The sequence below is a fragment of the Dama dama genome, chromosome 14 (genome assembly GCF_033118175.1).
Source record: "Dama dama isolate Ldn47 chromosome 14, ASM3311817v1, whole genome shotgun sequence".
In the NCBI taxonomy this organism is placed as follows: domain Eukaryota; kingdom Metazoa; phylum Chordata; class Mammalia; order Artiodactyla; family Cervidae; genus Dama; species Dama dama.
In genome coordinates, this window is record NC_083694.1 from 72,200,454 (window position 1) to 72,221,507 (window position 21,054).

The 21,054-nt window shown below is 47.4% G+C and overlaps 1 protein-coding gene across 1 annotated transcript in view; it reads left to right on the top strand.

Moving 5' to 3' along the window:
* Nucleotides 1-17,846, top strand: part of CRB1 (crumbs cell polarity complex component 1) — a 161,629-nt gene extending 143,783 nt beyond the window's left edge. The window contains exon 12 of the mRNA XM_061159812.1: nucleotides 17,501-17,846. Within this exon, the coding sequence (XP_061015795.1) occupies nucleotides 17,501-17,716 (216 nt within the window). The 3' untranslated portion in view covers nucleotides 17,717-17,846. The remainder of the gene's footprint in view (nucleotides 1-17,500) is intronic.
* Nucleotides 17,847-21,054: the final 3,208 nt, after the last annotated feature.

Genomic DNA, 21,054 nt, shown 5'->3' on the forward strand with positions numbered 1-21,054 from the left:
CAGTTCCCTTTTCAGGATTTGTTCACGGATGTCCTCATCAAACCAGCCCATCCTAAAGGAAGTCAACCCTGATTCTTCATTGGAAGGACTGATGGTGAAGCTGAAGCTCTAATACTTTGGCCACCTGATGTGAAGAGTCGACTCATTAGAAAAGACCCTGATGCTGGGAAAGATTGAAGGTGGGAGGAGAAGGGGACGACAGAGGATGAGATGGTTGGATGGCATCATCGACTGGATGGACATGAGTTTGAGCAAACTCCAGGAGTTGGTGATGGACAGGGAGGCCTGGCGTGCTGCAGTCCATGGGGTTGCAAAGAGTCGGACATGACTGAGCAGCTGAACTGAACTGTCCTCATCCCAATGGTCATGGATTGCAGTCACAATGACCAGCTCCTGCTGAGTTCTCCGAGTTCAAAGTGAGGTCCAGGTAGGTCTTGATGCTGTCTTCCAACCAGGCCATGCTCTCTTCCTGACAAGTAAGCTGAGTGTCACCTGGATAGATCAGGCACTACCCGTCACCTATGTCCAGTTCGCTTTTGCATTAGTTTTACAGTGCTATCTAATTTGTCGACTCAGCCAAAAAGAATTTGAGCACCTGCAATGTGTTATGAACTTTGAAGTTGACAGAAGAGAAGAGGATGCTATATTCTGTTTGAATACTGCTTTCTAAGTATAGAAAAGTATAGATCTTGAAACCACACATTAAGACATAAGTATAGTATGTGATGTGGAGAAGGCAATGGCACCCCACTCCAGTACTCTTGCCTGGAAAATCCCATGGACGGAGGAGCCTGGTAGGCTGCAGTCCATGGGGTCGCGAAGAGTCAGACACGACTGGACACATTTTGTGTCAGATTTTTATGGGCAGTAATGTGCCATTGCAGCGAGACAGCTTAAGTGCATTTGAGGGACTCCTGTATCATCATCCTCATCCACGGGCATTTATTGAAGGCAGGAACTGTAAATCATGCTTATATACTTTATATAGAGAGAAGGATGCATGCACGTTTTCATGTAAACAATGTTGAGGCCATTTTTTTAAATCTACAAGAAAATTGGACCACCTCTATAATAGTTTTGAAACTTAGTGTTTCAAAAATGTTAGTCACTTAGTCGTCTCCAACTCTTTGCAGCACTTTGGACTGTAGCCCACCAGGCTCCTCTTTCCATAGGATTCTCCAGGCAAGAATACTGGAGTGGGTCGCCATGCCCTTCTCCAGGGGATCTTCCCAACCCAGGGATTGAATCCACGTCTCCTGCATTGCAGGCAGATTCTTTACCAGCGTCTCAAAAGGAGTATGAAAACTGCTCTGTCATTCACCCAAACTCATGAAGACCTTAAATCCTTTGGCAATGGGTGAAATGTGAAAGGCCCTCTTCAGCTTGCCCCTAAGTGCTGCCCAGTGTCCTAAAAACATCATGGACTCCTTCATTTGGGCAGAGGCAGAAGAAACAGTATGTTCTGGGAAGCTAGGTATAAGTGCTTCCGGAAGGATTAACTTCTTTTACTTGGAAACTAGCAAATGGACGCTCAGTTTTTAATTATAAATTTTAAACTTTCCATCACAGTCAGTTGTGCTGATGTTAGTCAAACCTAATCCAGGCATTGATTCAAGAACCTGCTGATGGAGTAAGAAAATAAATAAATAAATGGAAACTCGTTAACAAGAAGCTCAGTTATCTGCATCTCAGCAAGTCAGGCCGGAGTGTCACGTTAATCTGCTGAGCTCAGGCAGCCCAGAGCCAGAGGAGACCGCCTCCTCTCCTCGCTGTTAATATTTACAGTTGGAAGCAATACCTGGCTGCGATCTGAGTGCTGCGCCTCCAAAGGCAGTTGTTGGCTTGATACCTTATTTTCTGACACTGCAAAGCGAGGAAACAGCTACCTTCTTAATCATCGCCTGATAACATTGTGTTAAAACCGGAGGGTAGCACAAGGGCTGTTTCATACAAGCAACAACCCTGGGAGATTTTTCTGTGTTGCTTTGTTTTTTGATAGACATGCTGGGCTGTTAAAAGCATAGGACTGAAAGTTGTGAATTAGGGGTCCCTTTCTTTGTTCTTCCGCTGAATTTTTCAGCGTCTATGCAGGCACTCTTTAGAGAGACAGCTTTGCTCCCAGATAGCCGCCATGTGCCAGGCGCCTTCCTAGAACTCACAGACAAAACGCTTCCACCCATCAGCCTACTTTGTCGGAGCTTATTCTGTCGTGCAAAGTCCTAAAAAATTAGACCAACACCGGTAAGCAGAGAAGCACTGCTGATTATGTAAGCACTGTCCATAGCAAGAGATCTGAATATAAAATAACTATTATTACTCATCTCTCAGTGGGTAAATAAATATGTTGAATAAGGGGAACTTAGTTGAAATTCAGGGTAAACTTAGGGTTATATCTACATAGTGCTCTAACCAGGATGCATCTGTGTATAAGTGAACAAACCTGGACGATTTGGATACCAGATCTGCTGCTTAAGCAATTCATTACTTGGGACAAATTGCTTAAAAGATCTTTTAATTAAGGGCAACGATCTCTGTATCCTTAGACAATTGTGAAGATTAAACTGAGACGGCATGGCAGAGGCCAGGGACATATTAAATCCTCAGATTTTATTTTATTTATTTATTTTAATCCTCAGATTTTAATTACTTTTCCTTTTTCCCCTGCTTCCCACCTTTCAGCTGGAGAAGGAAATGGCAACCCACTCCAGTATTCTTGCTGAAGAATCCCATGGACAGAGGAGCCTGGCTGTCTACAGTCCATAGCGTCGCAAAGAGTCAGACGTGACTGAGCGACCGAGCAGGCACACCCCACCTTTTCGTTCCGAAGTATCAATATTTTACAGCTGATCTCATTGTAGAAAATGGACTGGATATTGAACAGATGAATTGCCTGGGTGGAATGCACAAATAATCAACAACCTAGTTGTCACCTTTGTATTAGAAACAATAGATTTATTCCACGTTCCTAAGACCAGGGAAAGAGCCCTACAAAACAGTAGCAAAGAATCATTAATATAAGAGAACAATGAAACCAGTGGGTAGAGGGCCAACCTCTGAGAACCTCTCAGGATGAAAATGCCTCCTAACACGGAGGTGATTCCTCCCCAGGTCTGCCTCACAGAGGAGCGCTGGGCTGAGGTGAGCCGTGTTGTGACTTTTTCTCATTCTGGAGTCGTAGCTACTCCTGGAGTCGTTAAATCAGAGCAGATGGCTTCCTTTTACACCCCGCACCGTCAGTGGAATGTAAATGTTTCTCCTCACAGCAACAAGAGTCCCGAGGCTGTGTGTTTAATCTGCGCTCTGTGAGCAGAGTGACCCTGAAAAGAACACGGGTGCGGAGCCAGCCTTTGGAGGGTTGGCAGCCGTCCTCGTAAACAGAACCGGGGAGGATTTCGCAAGCCTGGTGACTAATCACGGGTTGCTTCCCGGGGCTCTTAACAGAGCCACGTCCCTGAGGACAAGTCATCTAAATGGTGGTGGAACAGAAAAGTTATAGACTCGAGGGAACTAGTCTTTACAGGGAGGGAGAGGAGTGTTAGTCTAGGGTCTGGGAAAAAGAAGCAAAGAGACTGAAGAGGCTTAGTTTATAGCCCAAATTCTCAGTTCTCAATCTCTTTGGGGGTTTAGCAAACAAGTTTTCCGTATGTTTCAGATTATTCAAGTTAGTAAGGGGGATAGTCTTTGGGCAATTACTCCAAACTTCAAGGGGAATAAATGAATGTAAATAATTAAAATTTCAATATGACATAGAATATGAGAAAATACAGCATCAACAAAGACAATCTGGAGAAAAGTTTTACACTTTTGGAATATTAACAGCAAATTATTGAACCAGAATGCAATTAAATAAATTAGCTGGGTTATCTTATTTCTTCTTTAAAAGGTCTCTGAACTGGGTAGGCAGCAGAGAATCTGATCTCCATTTTATTAAAACGTCACTAGAAATTAGTCAGTGGTAACAGGAGGGGAGGGCGTGATCTGCCCTTTGAACCCTCTATAGGGAAGGCAGAGAGCTTCTCAGGCAAGGATCTCCTTGATTGTTTCAAAAGGTGACACAGGCTTGTCGAAGATCATAATTACTGTGTCCAGACATGTTGTTGTTCAGTCGCTCAGTCGTGTCCAACTCTTTGTGACCCCATGGACTGCAGCATGCCAGGCTTCCCTGTCCTTCACCATCTGCTGAAGTTTGTTCAAACTCATGTCCACTGAGTCGGTGATGCCATCCAACCATCTCATCCTCTGCCCCCTCCTTCTCCTCCAGGCTTCAGTCTTTCCCAGCATCAGGGCCTTTTCCAATGAGCTGGCTCGTCACATCAGGTGTCCATACACTTGGAGCTTCAAAAATATAAAGTAACCATCGCAGCTAGAATCTGACCTCATTTTATAACGGGCTGTTAGATTCTATACTCTCTTAATACATAGAGACAGGCTCACTGTGGTTCAGCAAGGCTTTTAGTTGTTGTTCTTTAGTTGCTCGGTCACGTCTGACTGTTTGTGACCTCAAGGACTATAGCCCGCCAGGTTCCTCTGTCCATGGTATTCCCCCGGCAAGGATACTGGAGTGGGTTGCCATGCCCTACTCCGGGGGATCTTCCCAACTCAGGGATCAGACTCGGGTCTCCTGCATTGACAGGTCGATTCTTTACCACTGAGCCACCGAGGAAGCCAGGGTTTTTAGACTAAGCGTTAAATGCTGTTAGACTTTATTTTTGTCTCTCCAAGAAGGAAGACTGTCCATGCCTCAATATTAATTTAAGCAGATCACTATCCCCAGATGCATTTGGGTGCATTTAGGTAGACTATTAGCAATGTCAGACATAAGATTTTTGTGTTCATATTTGTGTTTTAATTCTGCCATTGGTAAAACCTATAGAACTTTACCAAAAGGCTTATTTGGAATCTGAAAGCTTGACTTCTGAAAGAACTCTGTGTTCTGAAACTAAATGCTACTTGAACCAGCCTTCCCAATATGAAGGTTTCTATCTTCGCTGGAGGTAAGATACCCTGGTGTTTTAAGTGGCAACAAGCTCAAAGATTTAAGAATGCTTGCTTCGGATCTGGCCAGCTTCATCGTGGCAGGCTTCTTGCCTGTTTAGACATAGCAATTCTCAAGCGATTTCGAAGGGAGAAGCTATGCCCCGAAAGACTTCTCATTAAAGCATGCAATCCAGCTTTCATCTTCTGCGAGGCCAACTCTGAAACTGAAAGTCTGATCAGTTGATGTAAACCGACAGTGACAATAGAAATAGCTACTTCTGAGATTGTTTAAGAGAAGGTACAGGACATCCATCCATGAAACACTGGAAGGTAGGGTTTTTATTTCTATGTTTGCTTTTTAAAATAAGAATAGAGTAAATGGCACAATAGATTATATAAACAAGGCCTTCAATGACAAGCTGTCAGAGTTAAAGTGATGTATTTCACACGGGTGACTTGACGCCACTCTTTATCACCTACACAGGGGGAAGCCAATTTGAGTCTGATCAATAAAATACAGCCTCCAGGGCTGGGCCTGGGGCACAGCTGACCTCGTGTGGCAGAGCCCAGTGACTCGGCACCCACCTCTGCCGGGACCCCACAGGCCCTGGCCCCGGTGCCATCTGGGGGAGGTCGGACATTTAAGCTCCATTTGATGAATAAACGCGGATGTGGCTATGTCAGAGGAGGCGTGGCAGTCCGTCTTCACGCTCCACTAATTTAATGCGGGTCTGAGGCATCAGTGGCGCTGGTTATTCTGAAGCTGGATTTACTGCCATCTCACAACTGTTGAAAATTAAACTACATGTGCTGCAAGTTAGGGGTTTCCAGGGTATCTCATTATAGAGGCTGTTTTCTTTTTCTTTTTTTTTTTCGGAGGCTGGAATCTTTGCTGCATTACAGAGGGAGCGATTTGAATGTCGACACGGACCAAATAGCTTTCTGATAAGTTGGCCATAAATCCTCAGCAAAATAAGCTTGGTGTTCTCAGCGTATCTGTTAGCTTTTTGATCATTTTTATGGCTTTCCTTTTGCTGGTCAAATTATCCTTATACGCCCCTAAAGCCCCCCTGACATGGATTAAGCTGACACAAACCAATAGACCTTCATTACTCTAGCAACTGGTTTTGATTTGCGGGCAATAAATATGGTGACATAGACTAGATTACCTCGGCCAAAAAAGAAAGGACATGTGATAAGCCATAAGCATGTAGGGGATTCGGCTCTCTCTCTTCCTGCCTAATGTGAGAATGAATCAATAGCAGCTTTTCACCAACTGAAGAAAGTTGGTAAGAAGGACATAATCTGAGTGAGGAAGGGGCCCAAGGTAAAGCCTTTAGATAGCATCACCGACTCCATGGACATGAATCTGAGCAAACTCTGGGAGATAGTGGAGGACAGGGGAGCCTAGCATGCTGCAGTTCACGGCGTCATAAAGAGTCAAACACAACTTAGTGACTGAACAACAGCTTTTAGGTTAAGAAGGACGGTGCCAGGAGATGGTGAGAAAGACCATGAACGCCCACCACGTGCCTGGCACTGTGTTAGGTTCTGGCAGGGGGTGGTTAGGGCCAATTCCATGATGAAACTGGCGTGTGATGTGATCCATGAACATCTCAGTGTCTGGCAGGGGAGATAAAACCATTGATGGGAACAAGATTTACTGGGCAGTAAAATTATAGCAGAGAGAGAAATCAACAAGACCTGAAGTAGTAGAGGAACAAACAGTGAAAGAAGCAAGATCTGCAAACTGGGGGGTTAGAGGAATTACTTTCACCATAACCATCATTTTTTAAAAATATTACTTTTCCAAGATTTCAGGGAAAAAATGAAAGTCAAAGAAAATCAGAAAAAAAAAAATGCTATGAACACACACATGCCCTTCGCCCAGTTACAGCCACTTTTTTAGGATTTTGCTCCCTTTCTCACCTCTGAATACATAGGTTTTTGCTCCTTCTTTAGAATGCAGGGTGCATGTTTTAACGTTTTGCTTGCATGCTAAGTCACTTCAGTCGTGTCCAACTCTTTGCGACCCTATGTTTACCACTAAATATTTCAGCAAATGTCTCCAAAGAAATAGGACTTCCTTCTGCAACTGCATATACTAATGAGAGTGTTCTCGCGCTCAGTCGTGTCTGCCTCTTTGTGACCCCGTGGGCTGTAGCCCGCCAGGCTCCTCAGTCCATGGAACTTTTTAGGCAAGAATACTGGAGTGGGTTGCCGTTTCTTCCTCCAGGGTATCTTCCTGACACAGGGATTGAATCCGAATCTCTTGAGTCTCCTGCACTGGCAGGCAGATTCTTTACCACTGCGGCCATCTGAGAAGTCCATATACTAGTACAACATTCAAGAAGTTGACCATCTCATATACTACCCATGTTCAGATTTCTCTAATTGTCCCCAGTTGCCCTTTAGATTTATTCATTTATTTTGATCCAGGATACAGTCCGTTGCATTTAGTTGTCATTTTAGCATCATTTAACCTCCAAAGTCCCCAGGCCCTTTTAACTTGTTTGCTGGATATTCTCTTGCTTTTGAGATGCTGTGTAAAATCAACTGGCATACTTATCAGTCACCTTCTAAAAATCTATGCTGCTGCTGCTGCTAAGTCGCTTCAGTCGTGTCCGAGTCTGTGCGACCCCATAGACGGCAGCCCCCCTGGCTCTGCCGTCCCTGGGATTCTCCAGGCAAGAACACTGGAATGGGTTGCCATTTCCTTCTCCAATGCATGAAAGTGAAAAGTGAAAGTGAAGTCGCTCAGTCGTGTCCGCCTCTTCTCAACCCCATGGACTGCAGCCCACCAGGCTCCTCCGTCCATGGGATTTTCCAGGCAAGGATACTGGAGTGGGGTGCCATTACCTTCTCTGGAAAATCTATAGACGATAGCAAAAAGAAGGGGTAGAAAGAAATTTAAGTCCTTCTGGGTCCTACAAAACCCTGGTCAGTAGAGGACTCCTGGCAGGTGAGGCTGATGCGATTCTGATAAGAGGTGTAGGTCAGATGCGCTGGGAAAGAACCCACAGAGAATATACAGAAATCGCTCTTGCGATTCTGGCCTCCGCTTCGCTGAGGAAGGGGAGAGACGCTTCCTGGAGCAGACTCGGGGTGGGTTCCCGGTGGGTTCCCGCCCAGGCCGGGTGACATCTTCCGGACCCGTGACCGATGCTTCTCTCACGGGGGGCTCTGCAGAAGCCAGAAGCATGGCCCCCACCAGCCTCCCAGGCGAGCAGGAGAGGCTGCCACCTGCTCCCCTTCTCGAAGGATCCGTTTCCTTCTGCTTTCGGCGCCTTTCCTTACCTCGTTCTCCTCGCAGCTCCCTTTGAGAAGACTGGGAGATGTCAGGAAGTCCACCTTCTCCCCCTTTTCCTTTCCTTGGCCCTGGCCTCGACCAGAGCCCCCTCACGTGAACTGCGGTGGTCTGTGTAGCCGTCCCCGCCCAGTACCATCACTCCACGGTCAGCTCTAGCAAGACGGTGCCCGCACCTTTGGCTTCCGCGTGTCCAGGGCCCAGTGAACCACCTGCGACGGAGAAAGTGTCAGTAACCACACATGAGCGCGTGAATGAGCGCACGAACAGCTGCGTGCACGAAGGTCCCCCCCAGCAGAGCTCCTGGCTGCAGAGAAGTCTTCCCACCACTGAAAGGATGGAATCCATGCGTCAGACAGAGCCATGAACACAAGTGGGTGAGTCGGGAACGACTGATCGGCCACTCTGTGCAAAGCACTGCACTTTGCATGTTGGAAGGTTCCAGAGGAAACGGATTCCCGTCTTTGCAGGTCTGAGCGGAGGGGTGGAGGGGGCCTAACCCTTCATGATCAGGGCAGCACGTTCAAGTGCATGGGGCAGGTCACGCAGGGCAGGCGGGGTCACAGGTCTTCTTAATGCTGCTGAAGCCCCGGGCTCTGCTGACAGAGACACAGGTCCCAGGAGGGGGGCCCCAAAGGGTCCCCAGGGGCAATGCAGAGGGCAGCCAAGCCCAAGGGTGCTCTGAATAGAGGAGGGGTCTGCAGAAGGGGTCAGGGAGGAGGTTCCTATTCAAAAAAGGGCTGGTCAAGAAGGTCACATTGCCAGAGAGCAAGGTGCTAGGGAGGCTGCAGCTGATTCCTTGACCAGGAAATGGAAGCAAATTTTTAAAAAAAGGTTTATAAAAAACATTTATTTATTTATCTTTGGCTGTGCACGCAGGCTTCCTCTTGTTGCAAGGAGCAGAGGCTGCTCTTCCTCGCCGTGTGACGGCGTCTCATGGCGGTAAGCCGCTCTTGTCATGGGACACGGACTCCAGATCATAGCTCAGCAGTTGTGATCCCCGGGCTTAGTTGCTCCGCAGCCTGTGGGGTCTTCCTGGACCAGGGATTGAACCCGTGTCTCCCACACTGGCAGGCAAATTCTTTACCCTTGGACCACCAGGGACGCCCCCAGAGAGCTGTGACTTAAAACTTGGCAGTTTAAATCTGACACGGTTAGTAGTGATGTGGTTAGCCTCATAAGCCTCCCACCCAGATAAGCAAGCTCATTTATTTATTTATTTATTTTTCTGTAGCTGAATGGTGTAGATTCTAGGGCCAGAAGGATTTGCTGGAGAACAGTTTAAGCACCCATCTAAAAGACCAGTGTCTTAAACCAGGTTGTGACTATGGGGATGAACGAAAGGGAAATCCCAGTGGAAGGCCAGGCAGCTGGATTCTGAGCAGACCTGAGCGAAGGAATGAAGATGGACAGGGCAACCGACTGACAAACTCAAGTGTGAGCAACTCACCCCAAGTCTTTGGTTGGAGCCCGCTGTTCTCTGGAATGCAGAAATAGAGGAGAGAAAAAAGGAAAGGAAGTTTGACTGTCCACCCAGGTTTTCTGAGAGCATAATGGGCCACGATAATGTCCAGGGGGTCACCTACCAGAGACAAAAAGATTGTTCAACACGTAGGAAAGGATTACTATTATTTTTTTTTTAAAAGATCTCTCATTCCTCCTGCTTCTGTCACCTGACGACGTTCCCGTCCGGGCCCCAGGGACAGGAGAAGCTGGGAGCAGACGGGTTGTTTGTGGTTGATTCTGCAGAAAGGAAGAGTCAGCAAGTGTCTTCAGGTCCCCTTCACCCCTTGACCCTGTGGTTCCCGATCTGCCCCCTCGGGTCTGCCCACAGCCCCTCCGAGGTGCACCCACCCTTCAGCAGAGTCAGAGAGCGGCCGCCTCGTCCTCCGCGGGACACAGGCTGGGGTGGGGGTGGTCCTCCTGCTGGACCCGGGGGGGAAGCTCTGTGTGCTGGGCCAGCCTTTCTGCCCAGTGGCGCTCGCAACGGGGTCTCTGGGGGACAGAGGCCAGTCCAGGTTCTGGGGAGGCAGAAGAATGGGGCTGCCCCTGATGGAGCTTCCATTCTTGGACGGGGGACAGCCCTGACCTGTATGTGTCACAGGGCACGACGTGCCAGGGATGGATGAAGCTGGCAGCAGTCAACGAGGGCGACCAGCGAAGGTGACAGGAAGCGACGATCCCCACCTATCAGCCAGGCATGTTTCCCTGCCTATAGCATCTGGTGACCCCTAACCCCGACCCGACAAAGGGCTGCGATTATCTGCACGCAACAAATTTGCAGCAACATCATGAAACCTGAGTTGGGGCCACTGGGATTTGGTTCTTATATGAGGCAAAGAGAGAAGTTTTATTCACAAGGCCTTGCGTTCCAAGGAAAACAATTATATCACTGAAACCACCTGCTCAAGGAGAGAGAAATATGAAAGCAGGGTCTCCAGACTCCTAGCTGCATTGATGCTTCTGCTGAAAATCTGGCGTCCTCATCGGAAAAAGCCTGTGGGACATCAGGAGAAGGATTCCAGACCCAACCCTGGATGGACGGGGCGGGGCCTGCTGGCTCCCCACCGAACTCCAGGTGCTGCTGGGCTCACTCAGAGGATGTGTTCAAGGACCGTGTGCTGAAGGCAGGAATATCTGTGTCCCTTTATGACCACTGGCCACAGCACCCCTCAGATCTCAGCATAAGGATGTGGCTGTGCTGTGCTTAGACGCTCAGTCGTGTCTGACTCTTTGCGACCCTGTGGACTGTAGCCCGCCAGGCTCCTCTGTCCATGGGATCCTCCAGGCAAGGATACTGGAGTGGATTGCCGTGCCCTCCTCCAGGGGATCTTCCCAACCCAGGGATCTTCTGTCTCCTGAATTGGCAGGCAGGTTCTTTACCACTAGCACCACCTGGGACACCCCGTCAGCCATGGACTCACACCAAACTTCCACAGGAGCTATTCCAGCATCTTCGACAGGGCCTGATGTGGAAGTCATGTCTGAAGTTCCCCAGGACAGCTCCCCCAGTGTGGCGGTGCCCTGAACCCCCTAATGTAGCTCCGTGTGTCCGTCCCAGGCTGTCGAGAGGCTGCCCCGCCCCACCCCGTGGAGGTGTGAGGGACTGTCATTACTCGGTGAGAATTGGTTTGAAAGACTCCATCGATCCCTCCGAGAGCCTGTGTGTTTTCTGGAGGAAGCAGCAGATGAAGAGATGGGGGCGCCAAGGAGAAGATGCCCTTGGGCTTCAGCTCAGGTGCCCCCGAGAGCCCCCTGGTGCTGGTGGCCGTGGGCTGCCTGGAGGGGGTCACCCCGCCGTATGGCCGCTGGCCTCCCCAGTCCTGAGCCTTTTACAAGGTGATGGGAGCCCTGCTGGGTGGTCCACTCGCTGGGCCTGGACGCTGCCCAGGCCCCTCTTTCGGCTCCTCAGTCCCCTGTCTGTACCCCCTCCCCCCACCACCCTTATAACTGTAAAGTGGACAGTGTATTTGTGGTTGAAAATTGGCCACTGCAGCAATATTCATTTTAAAAACAGAGTTCTGGCACATATTCAATATTACTATGGAAATGGCTGTTTCTAGCAATTCACTGATAAGAGATAGTTCAAGGACCCGGGTCTGTGTGGGAGGGTTTTCCAATCCACCAAATAGAAGACCTACTTATTACAACAGTAACTCACAAGGACTGCATTCTCTCTTCGTTTTTTTTTTTTTTTTTATTTGAACAGTGAGAATTAAAGAAATGTCCTCATTTCACTTTAGATACATAGATGGAAGGTAAATATTATAACTGGCTTTATAAAAAACATAGTATCCTTAAAGTGTTTTTCTCATTAATTAATAACGGTCATAACAGTACCTGATGTATCATTATGTACTTCTGTAACACTACACACACACACACACACACACAGACACACACACACACGCCCACACACATTTCAGAAACTCGCAAGGAAGCTGGAATATAACCCATGAGCAGCTGCACATCTGAACATTTTAACTCGTCATCTTCAACTGTCTCCACATATTTCCACACAACTGACATATAGACTGGATTCTAAGAAGGATTTGGGGACTTCACTCTACCCTAGTGTTTTTCAGGAGCCAATTTCTAAGTCCCATCATTTCTACTTTTTTCAACCACAAACGTACTTGAGAAAAAAATGCACCTAGGTGGGTAACCCCAACCTTAGTCCTAGAATTTCCTCTCTTCAAGTCAAAACTCTAACATGTTCACCACCTTTCACTTGGAAATAGGAGGTCAAGTTTCCTAAAATATCCCATTGTTTTCCAGGCTCCTTCTGCTTTGTTTATTGTTTTCACATTTTTCCGTATTGGCCCTAAATATTATGACAGGCGGATTCTGGGGCTGAGGACAGAAGGGGTCTTGTTTCTTTTCCTTTCCAGACAAGCCAGTTCATCCTGTGTTTTCAGAGTCATATGAACTGTCCAGCAGTCAGCTAGCCAGGGGGCGGTGGGCCCCGCTGGCCAGACGGCTTGGGCCCCGGCCAGCTCCAGGGCAGCACCTGCCCCGCCCTACCCCACCCCCCGGCTCCTAGGCTGGGCACTGCGTCCTGACATGACCCCAGAGTGGGAGGCATCTGATGGGTGATCCGACACCCAGGCAGGACCTGGGAAATCAGCCGGGGAAGGGTCACTCTGGGGAGTGAGAAACAGGTGATCACAGGACTGAGCTCCCTTCTGGGCCTGCCCTCGGAGAAGCTCTGCACGCCTGGCTGTTTTCTGTGTCGCAGAGCGAGTCTCAGACACACAACTGTCAACCCCGCTTCACAGGTGGGCAGACAGCAGAGACGCGTGGAGGACACAGTAGCAAAACTGGATTCAAACCCACTTCTGGTTGTTTAGCGAGCACATTCTGTTTCCAGCCTCCCCTCAGAAGAGTCACAGTTAGAATTCCTCTTCTGGAATTCAAGGGGAAAAGCTTCTGATGTTTCCAGTGTGTTTCAGCCTAGCCCCAGGCAAGACGGTTCAAAGGAAGTTTTGGCCGTTTCTCTCAGAATGCCAGTGTGCACCCTTCCTTGGGTCTCATTCAGCCACAACCAGTCGGGGATTCACAATGAATCTTCTACAGGGGAAAAAAAAACGAAGCACTGATTTATTTTATTCTGCAGATAGGAAGTTCAACTCATCACTGTTTAATTTGATCACATATAACGTGTACATTTCATATAAAGATGTGCATTTCATATAAAGATGTACATTTCATACATTTCATCAAGAGGATGTACATTTCATAAACAGGATGTTAGCATAACAATACAGGTTGCAGTGTAAGCCATGTAAAAAGTAATTTTACATGAAAGTTTTAGTTTGGAATCTGTCTTTTCTGAGAAAGGTTATTCAAAAGCGCAGCGTTAGAAGCACAGCCCACTGAAGCAGGCCTGGCCTGGCACTCCCGCTGTTTCCAGGACGGTCCAAGCTTGGCAGCCTTGTCAGTCCCCATGTCCCAGCAGTTTCCATTATCAAAGGATCCATTCCAGGACTGTGTATTTTAAGCTCAGCTGAAGAATAGCAGAGCTAATAAGGACTCTCCACCATGGGAATTCAAAGGAAAGGGCCTTCCAGGAGTGGTTTCAAACCCCGAGGCCCTCAGCTCCCCTCCAGAGTTTAGTTAGGCCAGCTGTTTCAGCCAGCGCTTTCTCTGGAGCTCAGAATTGCAATCTTAGGTTTGTAGGTTGGCTCCCGGGTCGCACCCCGAGGCATCGGAGTTCCCGTTCATCTTTCAGAGTGAAGTCAAGTCAGGGAGGGGGCACACCGCCCTTCGCTGCGGCTCACATCCTTGTGTGCTGAGCACTTCCTCCGGGACTCTCTCTGTCGCTTTTGCATCCGTTGTCTCCGGACCCTGGTCCTTAGGTGTCAACGCTTGGATCCAGCGTCACAGGTTATAAACCTGAGTCTCCGGTGGGGAAGGACGTGCTGATCACACTGGCGGGGCACATGGCCCTGCGCGGGGACAGGCTCAGCCTTCCTGCTCCGCACACCGCCGGCGGGCTGGGCGTGGGGCTGCTCACCGCCCAGAGCTGGCCCTTGCACTGTCCGCATTGCTGAGGGCGCAGAGCCTCTACAGAGAAGAGCCTTGGTTCCCCGCAGGCCCCGAGATGAGTGGAGCAGACCAGTCCTCTGGTTCTTCCAGAACTCGGGTTCCAGCGAGAACTCAGCGCCTACACCCGCCATGCCCCCTCCCTCTGGCTGCAGGGCGGCGGGTGAGAGGGTCTGGGCAGCGTCAGCTTACCCCGTGCGTGCAGTGCTTCTCAGGCCAAATGGGACAAGGCCAGAAAAGTTGAGAAAACAGAGGCAAACCCAGTGATTTCTCCCTTCTCCGTGTGGGTGTGGCTGCTCCCAGCGCCCCCACCAGCAGAACAGCCACTTACTCCCAGAGACCATGCCACTTACTGGCTAGGTTAGGAGGATCCAGCAGCTAGGAACCAGAGTTATTGCAGATGGAGAGGTCCCTAGAGAACACCGGGGGCCCCATCTGCCCTTCCGAGTCCCAGACTCTTGAGCTTTCAAGGCCACGTCTACCACCCTCTCCATCTTTCCCGGCAGTCCATGGTCACTGTCGCTGATAAAGGATGTCACTGCCAGAGCCGGCGGCCAGAGGACTGGCCCTCGAGTTAAGGTGAATGATTTTTCTCAAGCGCAACTGATTTCAGTGAAACTCTACATGCTTTTCTCCAGTAACTGGGAAAGCTGCCAAGACCCACGATTTTAGACAGTAACGTGGAGAGGAGGCAGCAGTTATTTCTTTCTCTCTAATGGCACCGCGCACCAGAATGTTGTCCAGGAAGCTGACACGCGCCTTCTTCAGCCTGAACCAGAGTCTTCCTGTGTATCTTCTCTCTGTGAGCAAGAGCCCAGCTTCCGTGCGATTTCCTGGTGGCTCAGAGGGTAAAGAATTGGCCTGAAATGCAGGAAACTTGGGTTCGATCGCTGGGTTGGGAAGATCCCCTGGAGAAGGGCATGGCAACCCACTCCAGTATCCTTGTCTGGAGAATCCCATGGACAGAGGAGCCTGGTGGGCTACAGTCCATGGGGTGGCGAAGAGTCACGACTGAGCGACCAAGTGGCACTTTTCATCTCCTGTGATGGCCTTCCTTATCCTCCCTCAGCTCCTCCCCAGCCAAGAGGTGACTCCTCCACCCAAGTCTCTCTCCACCTTGTCCCTTTGAGTCTCACTCCGCTGGTAAACTTAGACCCAAATCATCTCATCTCGATAAAGACAATAAACTCCTATTTCCTCTATCTCCAGCCCCACCTTCACGCCCATCACCCTCCACCCTGTTACCAGAGCCAAGTTAATAAAACACAGATCTGATCATATTGTGCTCTTACTCAAACACCTTCACAGGCTCCCACTGACCTCAGGACCAAGACTGAATTTTACTGTGGCTTTCAGATTTCTGGTTAAGATTCATCTACTTTAGAGTCCCATCTCTCACCAACATATTAAATCCTTTACCGCTCAAATGTACACATTCATGGACAATACCTTTGGTCATGTCAGATTTCTTCCTGTTTATCCAACCTCTAAAGACTTTTGTATACTTTTGCGCTTTTTATTTCAAATTGTTTCATCCAAGTAGAATTTCCTGCTTGAAATATTTGAATGCTCATTTATCCTTCAAAAGGTAATCACATGCTTCACTCCACTATTACTCTACCTACACCCCATGTAGATCATTGATGACATTACCGTGACATGTATTTGTGATATATTGTGATTATCTATACATGTGTGCATGTGTGTTTATGTGTGTCCTCCATTTGCCCATGTCCACAATCTGAGCTCCAGATATCACACTTTGGCTTACCTTTTATTTTTATTTCCTAGCCTAGTTCAATGCTTATAGCAGAGAGTCAATAAGTTTTGTTGATTGAAGAAACTAACGAACCACACTTGAACAAGTGAATACAAGACATAGTGAATACAAGACAATATTATGAAGAGATACAGTATTATAGGAATATATTAACTATATAATGATTTAAACCAAAGCACAGTGAACAACAAAAACAACAACAAAAACACACTCACAAAGGAAAGCAAAAGTGTTAAACATTCCCTGGGATGTGAAAGTAACAGAGATCGCACTTACAATGGTAACTTGGTTAGGTAACAGGGGGTGGGTCCTAGAGGAAGCTAAATGAGAAGGCAGTCTACTCCTGCTTTGCTTACCCTGACAGAAATATTTCTTTGGAAGCCTGTTAAGAATTCACATAGCAGCTGTGTCTTATCTTTACTATTTCTGTGCAATCTAATCAGTTTCTTCTACCCACTGACAAAAAGTGCTTGGCAAACACATTGCAGTCAACATCAGAGAAAGCCCTCGGTCCGAGGCCCGCCCTGGGGAGTCCAGGACCCAGCTCCTCCAAGAGGGGCTCTCCCTACAGTTTCCCGTTTCTAGAGGTCTGGCTCCCCATGGAGCATGAGTGTGTTCACAACCGTTCAGTTGTCACATCGAATCCAAATCAAAGTGCTGAGTGTGGAAACCAGAGCCTTGCAGCCCATCCTTTGTCTTGGATCTTTCCCATGAGACCCAACTGATTTAATTTGCTTCATTTCCCGAGAAGGCTGTAAACACTCTTTCAGTGCAAAATTAGAACTTTTTGCACGGGAGTCAAAAGACTGTGAACAGTCAGATCCTGTAGTTTCAAAACTATTTTCCAAATATACATGTGGGTTTGGGCTTCCCAGGTGGCTCAGTGGCAAAGAATCTGCCTGCAATGCAGAAGACCCAGGAGACACAGGTTTGATCCCTGAGTTGGGAAGATCCCCTGGAGGAGGAAATGGCAACCCACTCCAGTATTCTTGCCTGGGAAATCCCATGGACAGAGGAGTCCAGCGGGCTACAGCCCATGAGGCAGCAAAGAGTTGGACAAGACGGAGTGACCGAGGATGCATGCATGGCTATGTATGGGTTCATCCTTTGGCCTTGATGTCAGATGAATGATCCCAGTCACTGAGACTAAGACACATGGTAAGCTCAGTAGATGTTTGTGCCTCACTTCCTGACTCCAGACCTTAAACTCTAGAGACATGGCCCCATTCTCATGATCTGGGAATAAGAACGCTTGACTGTCCCTCCATTTCTAGGCTTTCTCAGGCATGGCGTGGCACCTGTGCTCTGCTTGACTTTCATTCCAGGGTAGCTGCTTGTCCTGGGCCTTCTCTGTGCTGTAACTCACATCACAATTATCTCCATCCTTACAGCTGGCAGATGACTTGCTCTCAGACGTCTTCGCCGCCATCGGTTCAGTGACATTAGCCTTGTTGCTGATCCTCTTTCTGGCAGTGGTGGCTTCTGTTGTCACCTCCAACAAAAGGGCAACCCAGGGCTCCTACAGCCCGAGCCGTCAGGAAAAGGATGGCTCTCGTGTGGAGATGTGGAGCATGATGGATGCCCCTGCAGCGGAGAGGCTGATCTAGGACCACCCTGCCTCTGGAGGAAGAGACCCACGCACCATGAACAAGAGGCTTGCCCCTGAGTGTTCTTCTGACGCACCTGGAGACATCAATTCACAACCGGGACCACGCTGAAACTGAAGGAAGAACTCCCTTGACCACCATACGGATGTTCATAGTGGTTCAGGTTGAAATCATTGTTTTGTTGTATTATATTAGCCAATCACAGAATGATGTTTCTTGTGCCAATAGTTTTAGCCTCATAATTTAGCAAGAATGCCTGCCCAAGGACGTGTCTTCTGGGAAAAGCTCCAGTGTCTGACGTCTACAGTCTTTACTCTGTGCAACCTGGGGACGGGTTTTTAGTTTGCCCATTCGCTGGAAACTGCATCATTTCACACAGAAACTACAGAAAAAGTAGGTACATTTCTCACTTTTCCTATCAGGTGGTGAGAGGTTTTAGTTTGTACCAATGAAGAGATGCACATGGTTTGTCCTTCAGTCATGGATTCGAGAAAGTCATGGGAATAGCCTGTGGTTAAAAAGAAATCCAATGTCCACAAATAAAAATTGAAATGTGACTGTTCCTCTTTCTGAGTATTTTTTGCTTATGTGACATTACATGTAACAAAAGTAACCTTCAGGAGCATTTGAAGAACCTTTGAACTAACTCACCTCTAGCGTTACATCTCAAGTCCTTGCTCTTTATAAGGTTCTGCTTAAGGTCAAAACACTTCCCGAGACAGAAAAACAAGTTAAAAGGAACACTGGGATTCTCTGACCTAAAAGACCAAGCTCTTTCCTTTCAACTGCTTTTTGATAAATCAGTGTCAGACGTGACCTTGTCTGAAGGTAAGAGCGACCGAGGACGGTACACACACTTCAAGGAGCGTATGTGGTATGTTTGTGCGCATAATATAGAAAGATACGTTTTAAAATAAACTTGAGAACGTATGGGGGAAACGTCAGTGAGAATGAAGTTAGATTAAGTAGTTTTAAAATGACTGTGTGGAACAAAATGGAATAGAAATCTACAAGTAAGGTATATAAATACATGAAATAAAAAAATTTAAGAACATTAAAAAAAAGGAGCATGTATATAAGACTGTGAGGTATGGAGGGAAAATAGTGAGCCTTGTATTTATGTATTTTTTTCTTCTGAAGATTTAATTAGAATTTAGCATGTTGTGAAATGTATATATGCTAGAGAGGATGTGGAGAAAAGGGAACCCTCTTGCCCTGTTGGTGGAAATGTAAATTGATACAGACACTATGGAGAACAGTATGGAGATTTCTTTAAAAATTAGGAATAAAACTACCATATGACCCAGCAATCCCGCTACTGGGCATATACCCTGAGAAAACCATAATTGAAAAAGACACATGTACCCCAATGTTCATTGCAGCACTATTTATGATAGCCAGGACATGGAAGCAACCCAGATCTCCACTGACAGACGAATGGATAAAGAAGTTGTGATACGTATATACAATGGAATATTACTCAGCCATAAAAAGGAGTGAAATTGAGTCAGTTCTAGTGAGGTGGATGAACCTAGAAAGCCTGTTATAAAGAGTGAAGTAAGTCAAAAAGAGACAAGTATCATATATTAATGCATATATAAGGGATCTAGAAAAATGGTACTGATGAACCTATTTTCAGGGAAGGAATAGAGGCTCAGACATAAAGAACAGACTTATGGATGCAGCCGGGGAAGGAGAGGGTGGGACGAATTGAGCGAGTAGCATTGAAACATATACATTAGCATATGCAAAACAGACAGCCAGTAGAAATTTACTGTATGATGCAAGGAGCTCTGTGAACAACCCAGAGGGGTGGGATGGGGTGGTGGGGGGAGGAGGGAGATTCAAGAAGGAGGAAACATACCCGTAACTGATTCACGTTGATGTATAACAGGAACCGATGCAACATTGCAAAGCAGTTACCCTCCAATTAAAATAAATAAGTAAAATCTTTTGTATAATGTAAAAAAATTAAGTAGCATATAAGTACAAATTTTAAATACATGCTGATATATTTGGATATATGCTCAAAAAATTAATAACATGACTTCTCATATATGTTTGGTAGCAAGCCATGCTCCTCGGCCATTCAAGGCCATCACGGCGCTCCCCCTTGAGCACCACCAAATTTCCCTCCGGACTAGATCCTTTCCGACAGCACCAGACACGTTGCTGTATTTCTATCAAATAGAATTACTCACTGTGGCCCCACCTCCCTCTAGTTACCATCCGATTCCTTAGGGCACCTTTCAGCAACACACCCATCAAAGGGCTTTGTATTCTCTTCCTCCCCTTCCTCTCTTCCCATTCCTGTGAAGTCAAACTGATCTGCCGTTTCGCTGCCCCACTCCATGGACAAGTTCGTATCAGGGTCACCAGTGACCACACTGCCAAACACAGCGGCCCATCCTCAGACTTCACCACCTCTGAAATAACTGTCGCTCCTTTCTCGAAACCCTTGCCACCCAGTGGAGCAGCATCCCATCTTGGCTTCCCCTCATCCTACTGTTCATCCCATTTCCGTCTCTTCACTGTCTCCCCCTCATCTTCCCGGCTTCCGCCTTGTTTTTTCCATACCTTTTATCACTCCCTGACAAGTCACGTGGTCTCTGAGGACATGGGACAGGAACTTTGCTCTCTTTTTTCTTTCACTGAAAAATCTCTCACCTGGAACAGGCCTAGCGTACAATAAAATCATGATATTTTCTGCATAAGTGAACAAATAATGAATGAGTATTGTCTGTACCTGCCACCAGCAAAATCCCAAACTGCCCAAGATTTATGTGAGTTGTCATTGGATGTCCCAGCTACTAAACTGTCATAGCTCTGTAGCTATTAATGTCTTAATCTTTGACTTTCCCTCTGTTTTTAATATTGTCTTAACTGTTTGTCCAAGAAGATGGTGTCTCTGGGTGTCCACGTTTGGAGTTTTCCAGAAGATATTTTCTCTACGTTTACATGCCATCATAGTTACAACGTCTCAACAGAGGCTTATGTGGGAATGACAGAAAGAGCTCTTGCTTAAAGGAAAAAATGCAGCTGACTTTAAAAAAGCTACAGGGTTCCCTGGTGGCTCAGATGGTAAAGAGCCCACCTACAATGCAGGACACCTGGGTTTGATCCCTGGGTGGGGAAGATCCCCTGGAGAAGGGGATGGCTGCTCACTCCAGTATTCTTGTCCATAGAGAATCCCACGGACAGAGAAGCCTGGTGGGCTACAGTACAGGGGGTTGCAAAGAGTTGGACACGACAGAGCAACTTTCACTTTCACTTTACAAACTGAAAAAAATCACAGAGGAGAAGCTGGACAGGTAAGAAGAAACGGTGACCATCGATGG